This window comes from Cervus elaphus, chromosome 30 (genome assembly GCF_910594005.1).
Source record: "Cervus elaphus chromosome 30, mCerEla1.1, whole genome shotgun sequence".
Taxonomy (NCBI): domain Eukaryota; kingdom Metazoa; phylum Chordata; class Mammalia; order Artiodactyla; family Cervidae; genus Cervus; species Cervus elaphus.
Window position 1 is genome coordinate 74,754,664 of NC_057844.1, and position 16,655 is coordinate 74,771,318.

Here is a 16,655-nt window from a genome sequence, read left to right on the forward strand (position 1 = left end):
TTGGTCTCCCGTCACGACGTTGAGCCATCTGGACGGGTGTTTCTACTGCACGTCTTCATAGCTTCTCCTCACCTCTCTCATCCCCTTCAGATCTCAGCACAATGTCATGTTCAGGGAAGCCCTCCTCCTGCCTGTAACTGAGGCAGACCTCTCTGTCCTAAGGCTCAGAGTCATCTGGCACTCCCCATTGTTTCTTTCGTCTTCAGTTCAGTTCAGTCGCTCAGTCGTGCTGAGTTCAGCACGCCAGGCCTCCCTATCCATCATCAACTCCCGGAGTCTACCCAAACTCATGTCCATTTAGTCAGTGATGCCATCCAACCATCTCATCCTCTGTCATCCCCTTCTCCTCCCACCTTCAGTCTTTCCCAGCATCAGGGTCTTTTCAAATGAGTCAGTTCTTCACTTCAGGTGGCCAAAGTATTGGAGTTTCCGCTTCAGCATCAGTCCTTCCAATGAACACCCAGGACTGATCCCCTTTTAGGAAGGACTGGTTGGATCTCCTTGCACTTCAAGAGACACTCAAGAGTCTTCTCCAACACCACAGCTCAAAAGCATCAGTTCTTCGGTGCTCAGCTTCCTTTATAGTCCAACTCTCACATCCATACATGACCACTGGAAAAACCATAGCTTTGACAAGATGGACCTTTGTTGGCAAAGTGCGTTTGTCCTAGGTATTTCTTTACTTTTCTTGGGAAGGTCTTGGTTCCTGTCTGTCTTTCTCACTAACCCGACTCTCCGTGAAGCAGTGACCATGACTGGTCTCTTATCATTGCATTCCCAGAACCCAGCAGAAGGACACAGTGGTGTATTGTTGAATGAGTAAATGGGTTTGAAGAACAGGGTTTGAATCCCAGCCCTGGGCAGCTGTGCTCCAAATCTCAATTTCTTCATCTGTCAATGAGGATTTTTTGCCATCTTTTAAGATTCTTGAGAGGGAAATAATACATCTCACAAGACCCTTGTTTTGAATGGTTATTCTCTCTCATTTAAGGTTGGGTCTTATGAGTGTGACAGTGGAGATGATCCCAAGGCAACTTAATGCCTTTATTGTTTTTCTCACATAGCGGAGTGGTTGGGGATGGGGAGTGTAGAAATGAGAATTTCATTAGGAAAACATATTTATTTGTAACGGTGATGGAAGGGAAGATTAACCTGAATAAGTAAACACTTAAAAGTTTTACTTTTTTCATTATGAGAATTCTGATGATCATTGAAGGTAATATGGGTAATGTAGAAAGGCAGAAGAAAAGAGGAAATAACCCACTTTCTCATCTCTGAAACAGTTTCCCACACTCTCAAATATTCATCAAAAGTCAAGTTACTGGATGAAAGAGTATCTTTGTGAATACTTTTTAGGCTTTAGATAATCATTCCCTAATTGGTCTCCAGAAACATGGTACCAATTCATACATCTACCAATAAAGTAAGGCAGTGCTCATTTCCTGGCACCCTTGCCAACTTCAGGCTTATAAAATGCACACATGTACTGCATACAGGCACATCTAGTTGCATATTTAGTGGGTGGAAATGATATTGACTAAACTTGCACTTACAGTGTAAATTACTTCTAAATGTAGACATCTGCTGGTGAGCAATTGGCTTTTTTTTGTCATTACCCTGTTATTCTTTGCATAGTTTTCTTTAGCAGTGTTTCTCTTTTTTGTATTTACTTATAAAACCCCTCTTCCATTAAGCCCATTAACTTTGTTTTTATCGTATATGCAAATATGAGCTTCAGTAGAACCCTTTCACAGGATCACAAGTTCAAGAGTCAACTTACACTTTATTATGAAGGGCAACTGGTTTCCCTCTCTCTTTTTAAAATTTTGCTGTTCAGATGGCATGCTCAGGAGACTGTGTGCGAAGAGTCTGGACTTTGAAGTTGGACAGACCTATTTCAGTTCTAGCCCTGACACAACTGTCTAGCTGAGGGCCTGGGATATTTATTGAACCTCTGCAAGTCTCAAATTTCTCTCCTGAGTAATAGGAATCCTCTGGTCTTGCTTTGAGAGGTAAAATAGCTTACGGATGGTGTCTGGTGCAGAGGTGTGTTCTATAAATACTCCCTTTCCATAACCCTCAAAGCTGTGCTGTTCTGTAGGTGCGTCTACATACATGAATTTTGTTTCACTAAAGAGCATGTGTATTTTACTCCATTTATACTCCATTAAGGCAATCATGCATTAATGTTTACTGAATAAAACTGTGAACTGTGATAAAAGTACCAGTGAGAATAGAAAATTCTTAGTGAGCCATATGAACTATTTGTTTCTCGGAGAGATTTTGATTTTCAAGCTCAGGGATACTCTTAGAAAATTCGGGTCTTTTCTATAAATGTGGGAGATAGTCTAAGTTACAGCATTCTGGTGAGAGAAAAAGGCGCGGACAACCTCAAACCCTCAAAATTATTTTGATTTTGAACAGCTCCTAGTGAAGTCTTTAAAATACTTGCAAGTCTCTTCATTGAGAATTTGTGTCTCAGTCTTTTTTTTTTCCTTTGTAGGTGTGGCTGGATCTCTTAAAACCTATTGTCAAGCAGATTAGAAGTAAGTATACGCCCCTCCTGTTTAACAGTGATGTGAGATGTAAGCCAGATGGTCTCCTTGTCTAGACGTCCGCTGCCCTGTGGCGACAAGCTCTGGAGCCACCTCCCTTTTTGCCCTACGATTGTGTTTTGTCATCCACTAATTTACATGCTGTTCAAATGCATCTTCTGCAATTTTAATATGTAATAATTTGGTAATCACAACCTTGCTTGGAAAAATCAAATGTCATTTTGATTAATGATTGAAGCAGGCTATTAAGGCCCAAAGCAATTGAGCTGGTTTCTGTCTGTGCTCCTGCTTCTTATTGTTACTTTTGCGGAGGGAGGTGGAAGCATTTATTCATAAAATTGCCATCAGGATTTCTATGCTGCCTTTTCAAAGCCTGTGAAATTAGAATACAAGTGGAATTTGGGGGAAAAAAAATAGATGCCCAAAAATGTATCTGTGTCTGAATGGTTAGCAGAACAGGGGAGATCTGGCCTGCATTTAGACCGAGTTGTCGAAGAAAAGATTAAGGAGGGTCTAGGAGAGAAGTTAGAAAAAGACACACTTGGATTTCCCCTTCCTCTCATTTTGCATCAGCACCAAAGTGCTCTCCCCTCTCTCTGGAGGGGTCAGATTCAGAGACGAGCTCTGTTCTCCAGTTCATCCCACTTGGTCCCTCACTGCAGCCAGACACCAGGCAAAAGTCTGAGGATGGTCCCCGGGCTGCGTGCCTTTAGTTGAGCATGAAACACGCAGTACCTTGTGGGGTCGACTTTATGTCTGATTAAGAAACCCCACCAGGCCACTTAGAGCAGTTTATGAGACTGTAATAAACAAGCGCAGTGTGTTAAATGGCCCCTCATGCAATTGAAATTGATGTTGATCTTCTGTCATTGAAATTAAGCAATTATTAACGCAGAAAACAAAACAGCCATTGTTCAGCGTTTATTGGGCAGCTAGCCAGGGACCAGGGTGCGGGACGCATTGCTGAGCAAAAGCCCCCAGACCTGAAGGCTGGAGGGAGCGTAGCATCTCGAATGCTGACATTTGTCCCTGAGGTAGCCCAAGATGGGAACTGCAAATGGTGGAAAGATGTCAGAGCCAGGGCCGCGGCTGTGGTTTGGGTCAGCACCTCAGCAGAGGTTCGCCTTTCCCACTCCGCGGCTTGTGACTCGCCCCGTGTGACAAGGCTCTCGTTCTCCATTTAGTACCAGCCTCTGCCTAGCCTCGGGTTGTCTAAGGATCCAAGTAGCCTCGTGTAAATCCCCGTTGGTGAAAATTGCTACGTGGAATTAACTAGACGTTCCTGTCTTTCCCATTTTGCTCTTGTTATTTTGCGAGCCGGAATTGACAGGCGAGGATTTCTGTTAATTTTGGGAGTGGTTAGCGGAAAGAAGCCTGGCTTCTCTTGGCTTCAGTACTCGTGTGCCTTCTTGTTTTCCTTCCTCCTTCCATTTTGTACGGATCACTTGACATCACCTTATGATACATCATTTTCGTTTTCTTTACATTTGAACATGTTATCATAGAAATGATAACACCACATCTATTTTTTGTGATAGTGAAAGGCGGATCAGAAAGACATTTTCTGCTTTTATACAACTGCTGTTAAGAGTTGGATTTCATCATAATACCTTGTATTTCATAGAACATAAACTTATTGCTGTTATTCTAAATGGCAGAACCTGTAAGATTGCTTTTGCATTGTGGCTTATACAGCAAAATAAACTCTGACTCAGGCGACAAATGATGATTTTATCATCAATTTGATATTCTGTTTTAATTCTGTGAAGTTCCCTGTCTCATTCCCAGTCTCACCCTGCCCACCCTCTTCCAGATCTGCTTCTTAATTTTATTGGGCCTTATTAATAAAACGATATACCAGACACTTAACAAAGGCTTTGACCAACAGCGATGAACACATTAGCTGCTGTGGCTTGGAGGTAGAAATAGTAAATTACATAACTGATTTACTTCTTCATTATGTTTTCTTTAAGCTGTCTAAAGCCTATATTTGGGCTAATGTACATGCCTGCTAAGTTGCTTCAGTCATGTCCCATTCTTTGTGACCCCATGGACTGTAGCCTGTCAGGCTCCTCTGTCCATGGGATTCTCCAGGCAAGAATAATGGAGTGGGTTGCCATGCCCTCCTCCAGGGGATCTTCCTGACCCAGGGATCAAACCTGCATCTCCTGCATTGGCAGGCAGATTCTTTACCACTAGCGCCATCTGGGAAGCCCATATTTGGATTAAAACAGGCAGAAAAGTTTTTGAAGAACATGTCTACTTTTAAAATCTGGATACAGTTTGTCTCCAGAGAAAACGTTTGATGCCTCAGTGTAATACCCTTGTCACGGTATTTTTAAAAACCAGGTATCTGGACTTCCTTGGCAGTGGTTGAAAATCCACACTTCCAATGAAGGGGGCCTGGGTTCAGTCCCTGGTCAGAAAACAGATGCCACATGACATGAGGGTTTTTTTTGTTTGTTTTTTTTCAATTAAAAAAAAAAAAAGGAAAGAGCTATCTGTCTCCCCACAATGTGAAAATGTGAATAATAACCAAACTTAACCAACTAATTAAGTGACTGGCATGTCAGCAGAACTCCTCGTAGCAGCTTGGAATGAGACTCACTTATCTGGTGTATAATATCACCTCTTGTGTCTTTTTCTTTAATGGCATTTGCAAGACAAATCAATAAATGCTTTGCTGCCCTCCCCTCCCCCCCCTCCCAGGGCCGAAACATGTCGTCGTCAAGTTTGTGGTGAAATTCTTTCCACCTGACCACACTCAACTCCAAGAAGAACTCACCAGGTGAGTGGTTTGGAAACAGGGTGTGTGTTGCTGTGGGTGCCGCAGAGAGAGTGAATGTTGTAAGTCGACGGATAAAACACTTGCACGATGTTGCCTTGACCAGCATCTGCTCTTGTGCCAGAAGGTTTAACCTTCCTCCCTCCCAGTTGTGTTTACAAGCATGGGAAGAAAGAAAGTGCTGCAGTTTCCCCGCAAGCTGATTTCTTAAAAGCTGTGCTGTGAAGCGTCCAGGCCTGTAATCTGTTACTGTCATATATCTCCTCCTGTCTGTCACATCACAAGGCAGTTTTGGGAAATGAATCTCTTCTGTGGAGCCAAAGTGTGAACTCAGAGTTTCTGTCCGTTGCTGCGGTGGCTGAATGGCTGCGAACTGTCTGTTTCTTGGAAAGCGTGGCCAAGCCCTGCCCTCGGTAGCTGTGTGGCCAGCCAGTTACTTAATCCCCCTGCACCTCTGTTCATTGCCGGGTCAATGTGACTGCAATGCTTGCTTTGCCAGGGTTGTTTTGAGAATAAGCGCTAATATACACAGAGCACCGGGAACCCAGTAGCAGGCAAGTGCAAGTGTTAGTCACTCAGTTGTGTCCAACTCTTTGTGACCCCAATGGACTTCTAGTAGCCCGCCTACTTCCAGGGGCTCCTCTGTCCATGGGATTCTCCGGGCAAGAATACTGGAGTGGGTAGCCATGCCCTTCTCCAGGGGATCTTCCCGACCGAGGGATCAAACCTGGGTCTCCTGTGTTGTAGGCAGATTCTTTACCATCTGAACCACCAAGGAAGTCATTTTCTGAACCCAGTAGGGATGCCATCATCCTCACCCCTACTATTACATTACCCATTTTATAATTTGCAGGAAGACACGTGCTGTTCTAAAAGAGAGCAGAGCCTGGTGGGAACACGTGAAGATAAAACGCCTCCCTTTGAAGACTAAGTACGCTAGTCTGACCATCCAGATTGTTGCCACGCTTGCCTTTCAGCTTTAGCTGTTCCCACTGAAGGCTGTCACATCTTTCTCATCCCATGGTACAGAGCACACTCTCTTGGGTGGTTGACCATGATTTATCAGCAGCGTGAAGGCAGTCAATCAACAATAGTGATGAAATGTACACGGTGTGAACGCCTTGTCCCAGGGACGGGGGACGTACTGGTGAAAAGACAGGCCTGACTCAAATGGGACCAGACACAGTAATTAAACAGACACGAAAGATATCAGATAGTGGGAAGAGCCCTTAGGTGATGGAGTAGATGAAGTGATAGAAGGAGACTGGTGATGACTTGACTTCTGATGACTTCACAGTGTTGGATCTGGGATGCTGGGGCTGAGAAAGCAGAAAGGATCTGTCGGTCATTTTCAGAGGACAAGCTTTCCAGGTAGAAGGAACAGTTAGGCAGGGCCCAAGATCACAACAAGCACCTGATGTTCAAAGACCGAAAAGAGGGCTCTTGTGGCAGGCACACTGAGAGTAAAGTGCGTTGAGGTGGGACAGAGGCCGGATGATAAGTAGTGTTGAGAGATCAGTTGCCGTGGATACCGAGGGGAGGATGACAAGAAGAAACGGCAGCCAGGCCAGGATGATGGTGGCAGAGGAGGTGGTACGAGTGGGAATAGAGAAGACACATGAATATGGAACACGTGTTGGAGGTGGGGTCGTTCTGAGCTTGTGAGGGGTTGGAAGTGGAGGGAATGCTTAGGTTTTGGGCTTAAGGGACCAGGTGGGTGATAACTAGAATGGGGACCGGTGGAGGGAAGGTAGAGGATTGGGGAGGGTGGAGAGTCCAGAGTCTGGTGCTACCAAGTGATGTGGGAGGTCCTTGCCGAGCATCCCAGGGCTGCATCAGGAGGGGCACTGGGTACCCGAACGTGCGATTCCAGGAAGCCCCTTCCCATGGCTTTGTATGTTATCTATCTATGGCTGGGCCTTCACTGCAGCACACAGGTTTCTCTCCTTGCGGCAAGCAGGGGCTACTCTTGGTTGCGGAGCCCGACGTCTCGTGGTGACTTCTCTTGTTGCAGAGCACAGGCTCTAGGCTCACAGGCTCAGTAGTTGCAGCTCATGGGCTCTAAGGCACTCGGACTTCTCTGGCCGCGGCTCCCAGGCTCTAGAGCATGAGCTCAGTAGAGTTGTTCCACCACCTCTCGGCAGGTGGAATCTTCCTGGAGCCAGGAATCGAACCCGTGTTCCCCGCATAGGCAGGTGGACTCTTAACAGCTGGACCACGAGGGAAGCCCATTGTGTTCTGAATGAGTCTCCACTGGTTGTTTTCCTCCACTTCCATCCCTTGAAAAAAGCAGTTACATGATCAGGACCTGTAGAAACCATCAGCCTTCTGGGACCCACATGGCTGGGATGCTGCATGTGAAGGGGAAGCAGTTGGGGTTGCACTTCGCCGCCCCAAGTTCCAAGCCGGAGGGGCCGACCCCAGTAGCATCTTCACGCCGTGTCGTTATTGGGCTAGTGTGTCAGTTTCTGAGCCTGGTTTTCCTGTTGTTGGAACATGCGTTGCTCGAAGCTCAGAACATTGAAATGAATCTAAAGGCGAGTCCAGCTGTTGGTTGCCAATGGGCCTTTTCCTCCTGCATCTCACTGGGCCTTCATCCTGCCTAGGGAGTTGGCAGCATTAAATCCCGCCCCCTCCCCCCAACCCCCACTCCCCACATCTTTCTCCCCATTCTACTTCGCAATGAGTTTTGCACCTTTTCAGTTTTTGTGAATCATCATCTCTAGAGACTTGGGAGTTTCCTACTCTTCTGGCCCTGGTTATAAAATTCCATACAACTTGTGACCAGTCAGCCGTGTGTGTGTGTGTGTGTGTGTGTGTGTGTGTGTGTGTGTGTGTGTGTGTGTGTGTGTGTGTGTGTGTGTGTGTGTGTGTGTGTGTGTGTGTGTGTGTGTGTGTGTGTGTGTGTTTTCCTGGTATCTTGACAGCTGCTCTGACCAATCTGATAAATTCCTCAACTGCCACAAGCAGTTTTGGGGTTTTGTTATTGCCATTTTCTGGCTCCCAGAGTTAACTAACATCTTAGAAGTCTTTCCCAACAAGAGAATTCCTTTGGCTCAGGGTTGATAAACTTGATCGGAAGCCTAGAAGCTCCGCAGCACTTTCTGCCTTGCTGCAAGATGTGACGGGAAGGCGACCTCCCAGATCCAAGGGGTTGACTCCCACACTCGCAGAGTCCTGTTTAAGCAGAAATCTAGTAATGTGACCATTGAGACTCCAGGCAGTTTTCCATGGCAGATGGTGAGGGAAGGAGGATCTAGGAGAAGCCCTGTATAGATAGCGCTTCAGGTGAGGGACATGCGGATGAGCGGGAGGCAGACGGAAATGGGCCTGCAGTTGAGCAGACTTGAAGTGCACTCGAGCTGGAGCTAACTCTTCAGGCCTCCAGGAATAGCTTTCAGCTCCCCGTCTGTATAGATCAAAGATTGAATTGCACCTCACTGTTAAACAAGAGGCTGAATTCCCTTCTACTTACTGGGCTACATTCTCACTGGATCTCTTGCTCTCCTGATAGCAGGACTCAAGCATCTGGAAGGAGCTAAGTACTGACTCTTTGGTGCAGATTTTAAACCACTTGGGAGGGGTCTTGAAAAAGAAATTACCAAGCTTTCTTCTGGCCTAGCTGGGAATTACTTGGCTGTGCTGGTGAGATCAGACATAGTACTCTCTGAGCATCGCCTCTTAAGTAGGATCCAGTTTCTACTTGGCTGTGTTTTTGGGGGGAAGCAGTTTAGCCACACTGCATGACACTCAGGATCTTAGTGCCCCGACCAGGGATCACACCCCCGCCCCATGCAGTGGAAGCGGAGCCTTAACCACTGGACGGCCAAGGAGTCCCTTGGCTGTGTTCTTCTAAGCGGAGGGCACCTATCAGAGTTCGCTGCCATGCAGGTCTGCTGCGGTGTTGTCTTTGGCTGGCTGGGACACCGGCATGTACATTGAGTAAGTGGCAGAAAGATGAAGAGCTCCCGAATGAAATAAATGGAAACAGACGTGTTTAAAACATGGCTTCCGAGGGGTGTGACTTCCTCCCCCGAGGGCCCTGGAAGTGACAGCCCTCTGGCCCCACCACTGTCGTCGCCTCCCCCCTCATACGCCCACCCTTCTGCCAAGGACTGTTGTCTGCTCTGAGCACTTCGTGTGAATTCGGTTGGAATTGCTTCAGTTTGTGGGGCAGAAAGTGCTGCTGAGTTTCTGAAGTCAGCCCTGCAGCGGCTGTCTTTACAACAGGATGACGCGGTGCCCAGTGGGATTACAGGGCCTTAGGACAGGAAGAGTCAGCATAATCAGGGAGTGACAGGTTCCTCCCGCAGCCTTCAGCTCAGGCTTTGCTCTCTAATGAAAGAGGGGAGCCTTCGGAACCCCACACCCTCTCAACACCCACAAGAAACCCTCCCCAGAGGCCCTGAATCCTGAGTTCTGTCTCTGGACCACAGGGCCCTGTGTTTAAACTGATAGCTGGTTACATTCGGAATGTCATGCTTTTAAAACACACGTTCTTCCTACTTACCTGAAAATTAACTACACAGGTGAGAATTAAAGCCTGTAGTTCTAAGAAGTGTTGGATTCAAAAAACAATAACCACAGCCTCATCCAGAGAGCTGGTTCGGGCCACCTCTTCCCGTGTAAATCTGTGTGCTGATGTTGCAACTGTTTTTATGTGCTCTGTTTTACTCTGCTTTGACTCTCCAGGGAGAGAGACAGAGAAAGAGAATGAATGAATGAATGAACATTATGGGGGCTTGGGGAAAGGTCAGCTGTTGTCACCTGGTAGACCTTTGGGTGTTTGTTTTTTCTGGTTATGAAATGCCTATGTAGTTCTTTAGTTCTTAATCCTGGTCTTAAATGACTTAGGTGGCGCTAGTGGTAAAGAACCCACTTGCCAACACAGGAGACTTCAAGGGATACAGGTTCGATCCCTGGGTCAGAAAGATCCCCTGGAAGGAGGGCGTGGCAACCCACTTCAGTATTCTTGCCTGGAGAATCCCATGGACTGAGGAGCCTGGTGGGCTACGGTCCATAGGGTCCCACAGACTCAGACATGACTGAAGCGATTTAGCATGCACGCAAATGACTTAAAGGGGATTCATTTTTATTCAGTTTTTAAAAATTGCTAATTTGTGTTGAATGCTTTTATTCTAGTCACTGTGCTTTCCATGTCTTATGTCATTTAATTCTTCACGACACCTCTGTGGTTAGTCTTGCTAAAAGCCCTTTTTTAAAAAATTTAAAAGACCCTTTTGTTGTTACAAAAGTAATCCATGTACAGTGTAGAAAGTTAGAATATCTAGATAAATGTGACTAAGAAGATAAAACTACCATGTTCCTGTTGCCCAGAGCTGAGCATTGCTAGCACCTCAGGGAGAGCCCTTCTGGTTTGTTTTCTGTGTATATACATGTACTTTTCATCTCGTTTAATACCCTGGCTGTAGTCAAATATCCCCCTTTGTCACCCAGATGTCATTTATATCTGCTCATCTAAAGTGAGATTCACTGTAGGACCCCACAGTGCAACTGGTTGTTATGGCCTTTAAACCTCTTTTAATCTAGCAGAATCTCTTTTTCTTCATGATACCATCTTGTTGAAAAAAATCTGGACCAGCTGCACTGTGAGATAACCTACCTCCTGAGTTTGTCTGATTGCTTCCTGTTTAACTTACTTCTCCGTCTTCTGTATTCCCTGTGAACTAGACCTCAGTTCTAAAAGCTTGAGAGATACATTGAACATTCTTGACTAGAATCCCCTGGTAAGTGATGTCGTGTGCTTCCTATTTCATTAGTGATGCTGAGATTGATCACTGAGTTGGGGGGATAGCATTCTGACCTTTCCCTTCTGAAGGGAAGTCTTGTGAGCTTGTCTCCATTCAAATGTCCAAACTCCTAAGTGGTTTTTACAACAAGTAACAATCCTTGCCAGAGTCAATCATTTCTTTAGAGGCCGTAGGATGAGTGTTTTATGATTGTTATTTTTGTTGTGTTATTTGTTGGTGTTCTTCTGTAAAGTAGAATTTTGCCTCATCTAGCTGGATTATCTATGCATGCTGAATCACTTCAATTGTGTCTGACTTTTTGCGACCCAATGGACTGTAGCCCACCAGGCTTCTCTATATTCTCCAGGCAAGAATGTTGGAGTGGATTGCCATGTCCTCCTCCAGGGAATGTCCCCAGCCCAGGGATCAAGCTCACATCTCTTAGGTCTCCTGCATTGGCAGGCAGGTTCTTGACCACTGGAGCCACCTATCTGTATATCATGAAATACTCTTCCTACAGGAGAGACAGATTACATGCCCAGTTTTTTGCCTTGGATTACCTATTTTTATTGGGCTTCCTTGTTTTCCTGATAACTCAGTTGGTAAAGAATCCGCCTGCAATGCAGGAGACCTGGGTCAGATCCCTGGGTTGGGAAAATCCCCTGGAGAAGTTCAGGCTACCCACTCCAGTGTTCTGGTCTGGAGAATTCCATGGATTGTGTAGTCCATGGGGTCGCAAAGAGTCGGATACAACTGAGCAACTTTCACTGTCACCAATTTTTAACACAGAGTGCTTTAATAGACTTCTCAGATGGTAATACAGTTCATTTTTCCTGCTTTCTCTCTTTTTTTCCTGAGTATTATAATTACTCATGAAATTTCATTAGTTCCATGTGTTTTTATTCACTCTAATCCTTCATGTTGCTGTTCGAGTTGTCACAATGTTGGCCAGTGGACACCCCTTCCAGATTTTTTCCCCCTTTTAATACAGCCTGTTTATATTTGCAAGCTGTTTGCCCTCTGGCATAACTAGATATTCCACGTTCACTCTGTACCTTTCCTTACTCCATGCCTGGAATCTACCGTTTCTCCAAGGACCTACCTTTCTATCCTTCAAATGGTAATTGTGTGAGAGCCAGAATCTAGCTGCTGAGGCTTGATGCCAAGGTGACACGGCTTCTCGACAGTGGACAAAACTAGCAAGGGAGGAAAGAACTGTGCTCAGGCGTGTCCAGCTCTTTGCGACCCCGTGGACTGTAGCCCTCCAGGCTCCTCTGTCCATGGGATTCTCCAGGCAAGCATACTGGAGTGGGTTGCCATGCCCTCCTCCAGGGGATCTTCCCAACCCAGGGATGATACCCAGGTCTTCGGCATTGCAGGTGAATTCTTTACTTTCTGAGCCATCAGAGAAGCCCAAAACGAGCAGATATCTTCCTACAAATCTATGAGTTCGTATTGATATTCTCAAATCAATTTTAACATCACCCTGGTTTTACTTAATTTCTTTGATTTATAAATCCAGTTTTCTCTTCCACTAAAAATGTTTACTTGCTTTATTCTACCACATAAAAGAATTTTTAAATAAATGGGTTTTTACACATCTGGCAGCTGAGGCTTATGGAAGAAGCTGAGTGACTGTTCCACCACAAAAAAGACACTCTTGTGTTTGCAATTCCATCAGCAAGGCTTTTCCTAACCATAATAGCTTACTGTTATTGTCTGAGCCACAGAGCCTTTTTTTTTAGTATATTTGACTGACCTGTGAGAAAAGTTTAAATGTGTGCTCTACCCCATAGAAATATATAGGGTGGTAAGTTATAGTTTTAATTTTTATGGCTGTATCTCTCCATATAAAATGAAGTGCATTACTCATTGTGTGAAGATTGCAGCATATGTCTCCCAGTGTTTTTTTTTTTTTTTTTTTTTTAGTTGGAGGCTAATTACTTCACAACATTTCAGTGGATTTTGTCATACATTGATATGACTCAGCCATAGAGTTACACGTATTCCCCATCCCAATCCCCCCTCCCACCTGCCTCTCCACCCGATTCCTCTGGGTCTTCCCAGTGCACCAGGCCCGAGCACTTGTCTCATGCATCCCACCTGACTCCCAGTGTTTTTAGGGAGATGTGACTATTTACACCAGGAATTCCTCCCACCTGTGCAGACTTTCCTGTTCTTTGGTTTATATACCTTTCATCAGGTCCTCACTGTAAAGGCAAGTTGCCACCTTGAGCCTGACTTTGTTGCGAAAACTCGACACCCTTTTTGCCTGACGCCCACCTCTGTGTGTATGACGCCTGTCTCTCTGTGTCCACAGGTACCTGTTTGCGCTGCAGGTGAAACAGGATCTGGCTCAAGGCAGGCTGACGTGCAATGATACCAGCGCTGCCCTCCTGATCTCACACATTGTGCAGTGTGAGTGCTTCTGATCTCCTTCAGGAAGCATGTGGGAAATACACAGCGATCTGCTCGGTGGGGGGAGAATGACATCTACTAAAAACAATGTTTTCATCTTATGTTGCATTAGCACAAAAGCCAGAGAATGGAAAACAGCACTCTTAACATCACTTAATACTCCTGTCCTTCCATGGGCTTCCCTGACGGTAAAGAATCTGCCTGCAGTGCAGGAGACCTGAGTTCTATCCCTGGATCAGGAAGATCCTCTGGAGAAGGGAATGGCAGTCCACTCCAGTATTCTTGCCTGGAGAATTCCATGGAGTCTGGTGGGCTACAGTCCACGGGATTGCCAAGAGGCAGACTTGATTGAGCGACTAACGCTTTCACCCCCCGCCCCCCCAAATGGTGACCCAGGAATTCTGTGTCCGGGTGGTTGCCTACGCTTTTCAAGTTTGAAGATGCGATTGTTGAAAACTCGGCTGACTCGAATTCAATTGAATGGACGGTGGCCAAGTAGACGAAACTAGTTCTGTCCTGTTCTTGGATTTAATATTCATTGTTGAATATGGCATTTTATCCTTCAGACATAAGACATAAAACTGTCAAAGATTTTCTCTTCCTGTACTCTGCTCAAGAGTTCAGTAAAGCAAGACACATGACCCTGGATAGAATCCAAGTGATGCTTGAAGTAGAGATTTTAACTTTGTTACACTAAATAAAGGATAATTAGATTGGGCTCATTCTAAGGCTTACTGACTACTCACCTGCTTACTGACTACTCACAGGCATTTTTTTTCTCTGGGTAAGGCAGAAGTTACTTAAAATGAAATACACACGTTATGTTTCAGGAAGGATATTATGTACATAGACCAGGGTCAACATATATAAACAAATATATAAACACCTTGTGTATATAAATGCTATCATACTATTTTAAAATTTCCATTGTATACAAAGCAATCCCACGTAATCAGGCCCAGCCTGTCCACATAGATGCTCAGTTAACAAGACTCCACAGGTTTGTAGGAAGGGTCACTCCTAGTACTCAACAAACTACTTTAGTCCAAAATGACGAGGTGTTTTGTAGAAACCATGCTTATCTTTTTTGTGTGTGCATGAAAGTGAAAGTTGCTTAGTCATATCTGACTCTTTGCGACCCCATGGACTATATATACAGTCCATGAAATTCTCCAGACCAGAATACTGGAGTGGGTAGCCTTTTACTTCTCCAGGGGATCTTCCCAACCCAGGGATCGAACCCAGGTCTCCCACATTGCAAGCAGATTCTTTACCAGCTGAGCCACAAAGGAAGCCCAAGAATACTGGAGTGGGTAGCCTATCTCTTCTCCAGCGGATCTTCCCAAGTCAAGAATCGAACTGGGGTCTCCTGCTTTGCAGGCGGATTCTTTACCAACTGAGCTATCAGAGAAGCCCTTTTTGTGCATGGGCATTGTTGAATATCTACCAGATTTAATAGATGGGTGTTTTCTTATTAATTTGAAAAAAAAAAAGTAATCTTTATTAGACTTTACTATGTCCCAGCTCTGTGTATTATCTCATTTAATTTTCGTAACAACCCCCATGAGCTCAGTGCTGTTTTCCGCATTTAAACTGAGGACACTTTGGTGCAGACAGTTGCCTAACTTTTCCCTTTCATGTGTTTGGTCTTCCCTCTTCCTACAGTAACAGTAAAGTGAGCAATGTTTTGAATCAGGCAGTTCTCGTTTCTATTAGTTGATTGATCAGCCTGCAAGCGACAGAGTCCCTCACTTCTCTTTCCTTTGGAACAGGGGACTAATAGAAGCTGTTTCCTATAGCTGTGAAAATGAAACGATAGCATCAATATTCAGAATATGCTAGGAGTTCAATAAACACATCCACCTTTCTTTGTTCTCACTCACCTGCATCCCTCCCTTTCTAAACAATGGGAAATTTTGAAATAAAACTTCCTTATTGGAACAGCCACTTCAGGAAATGTCTCCAACCCTGGGCTTTTGGTGAGAGAAGAGAAATTTACTCACCCATTTCTGCTGCCATGTAGTCTTGTACCCACTTTCTCTCATGCCCCATCCTTTTTAAAGTCTGTTGTTAAGAGTAAACCACGCACATGGTAAGTGGAGGGTCACTGAAGTCCAGAAAGCCATGTGCTTGCTCCAATGGACCCTTCACCCCCAGACATAAACAACGGCTCAGAAATCCTCTGAATCTTGAATTCTCCACAGGAGATGAAATAGGTGGGTTCAGAAGTACTCCTGCTATTTCCATTCTCTCTGATACGCAGTTTTGTGATACACTTTCAATATTCTGATACTTACTAAGCCCTATTTCTGTACTTTTGAGCATCCCATACATTGTATTGGGCTTCCCTGGTGACACAGTTGGTAAAAAATCCGCTTGCAATGCCAGAGACCCATGTTCGATCCCTGGGTTGGGAAGATCCCCTGGAGAAGAAAAGGGCAACCCACTCCAATATTCTCGCCTGGGTAATCTCATGGACAGAGGAGCTGGCAGGCTACAGTCCAGGGGGTTGCAGAAGTCTGACACAACTTAGCAACTAAACCATACATCGTATCATAGAAGGAGAATCTCCTGTGAATAGTGTGTTCATTTAAATGATTGATAATTATTTGCACAATCAGTACGGTAAAAAAGGTCAGTTCGTCTCCTTTCTGCAGAAAGCGGTGTTAATGCTGATGGAAGATTATCTCTACTGAGCTGCATTTTCATCTCATCTTTTCCTATATACACAATCCAATTTTTAAAACTTTTCCTCTTTTTATTTGAATTCACTGTCATCTTTCAGACGTATTTTTCATTGGTTCCTTTGTTACTGGTCTTAGATACCCCCTGTATAAACTTCGGACTTTTAATTTTCCCTAATGGACTCTGAGTATACCAGCAGGACAAGCTGATGAAGCGAAGATTCAAACCCTAGGTGGGCCTGTTTATAAGAGGACCTGTCGTGTAGCGTGGCTGCCCGCTGGGGTGCATTTCAGCAGGTTGTATGTGCATCCAGTCTGAGGACTTGTACAAGCACAAGTTTGCCCAAGCACATCCTCATGAGAGTTCGGGAAAATCACAAGATCTGGAGTTGTTATTTTTATATTTTGCTGAAAGTAGACTGATAAGGAATTCAGTATATACATCAGCTGATACGGGGGCTTC

General features: G+C 45.0%; 1 protein-coding gene across 1 annotated transcript in view; it reads left to right on the plus strand.

Annotated features, from left to right (window-relative positions):
* The window catches only part of FARP1 (FERM, ARH/RhoGEF and pleckstrin domain protein 1), a 300,786-nt gene that overhangs the window by 216,672 nt on the left and 67,459 nt on the right, over positions 1–16,655 (plus strand). Inside the window, exons 4-6 of the mRNA XM_043892272.1 lie at positions 2,504–2,546; positions 5,265–5,343; positions 13,411–13,508. Coding sequence (XP_043748207.1) covers positions 2,504–2,546; positions 5,265–5,343; positions 13,411–13,508 — 220 coding nt within the window. The remainder of the gene's footprint in view (positions 1–2,503; positions 2,547–5,264; positions 5,344–13,410; positions 13,509–16,655) is intronic.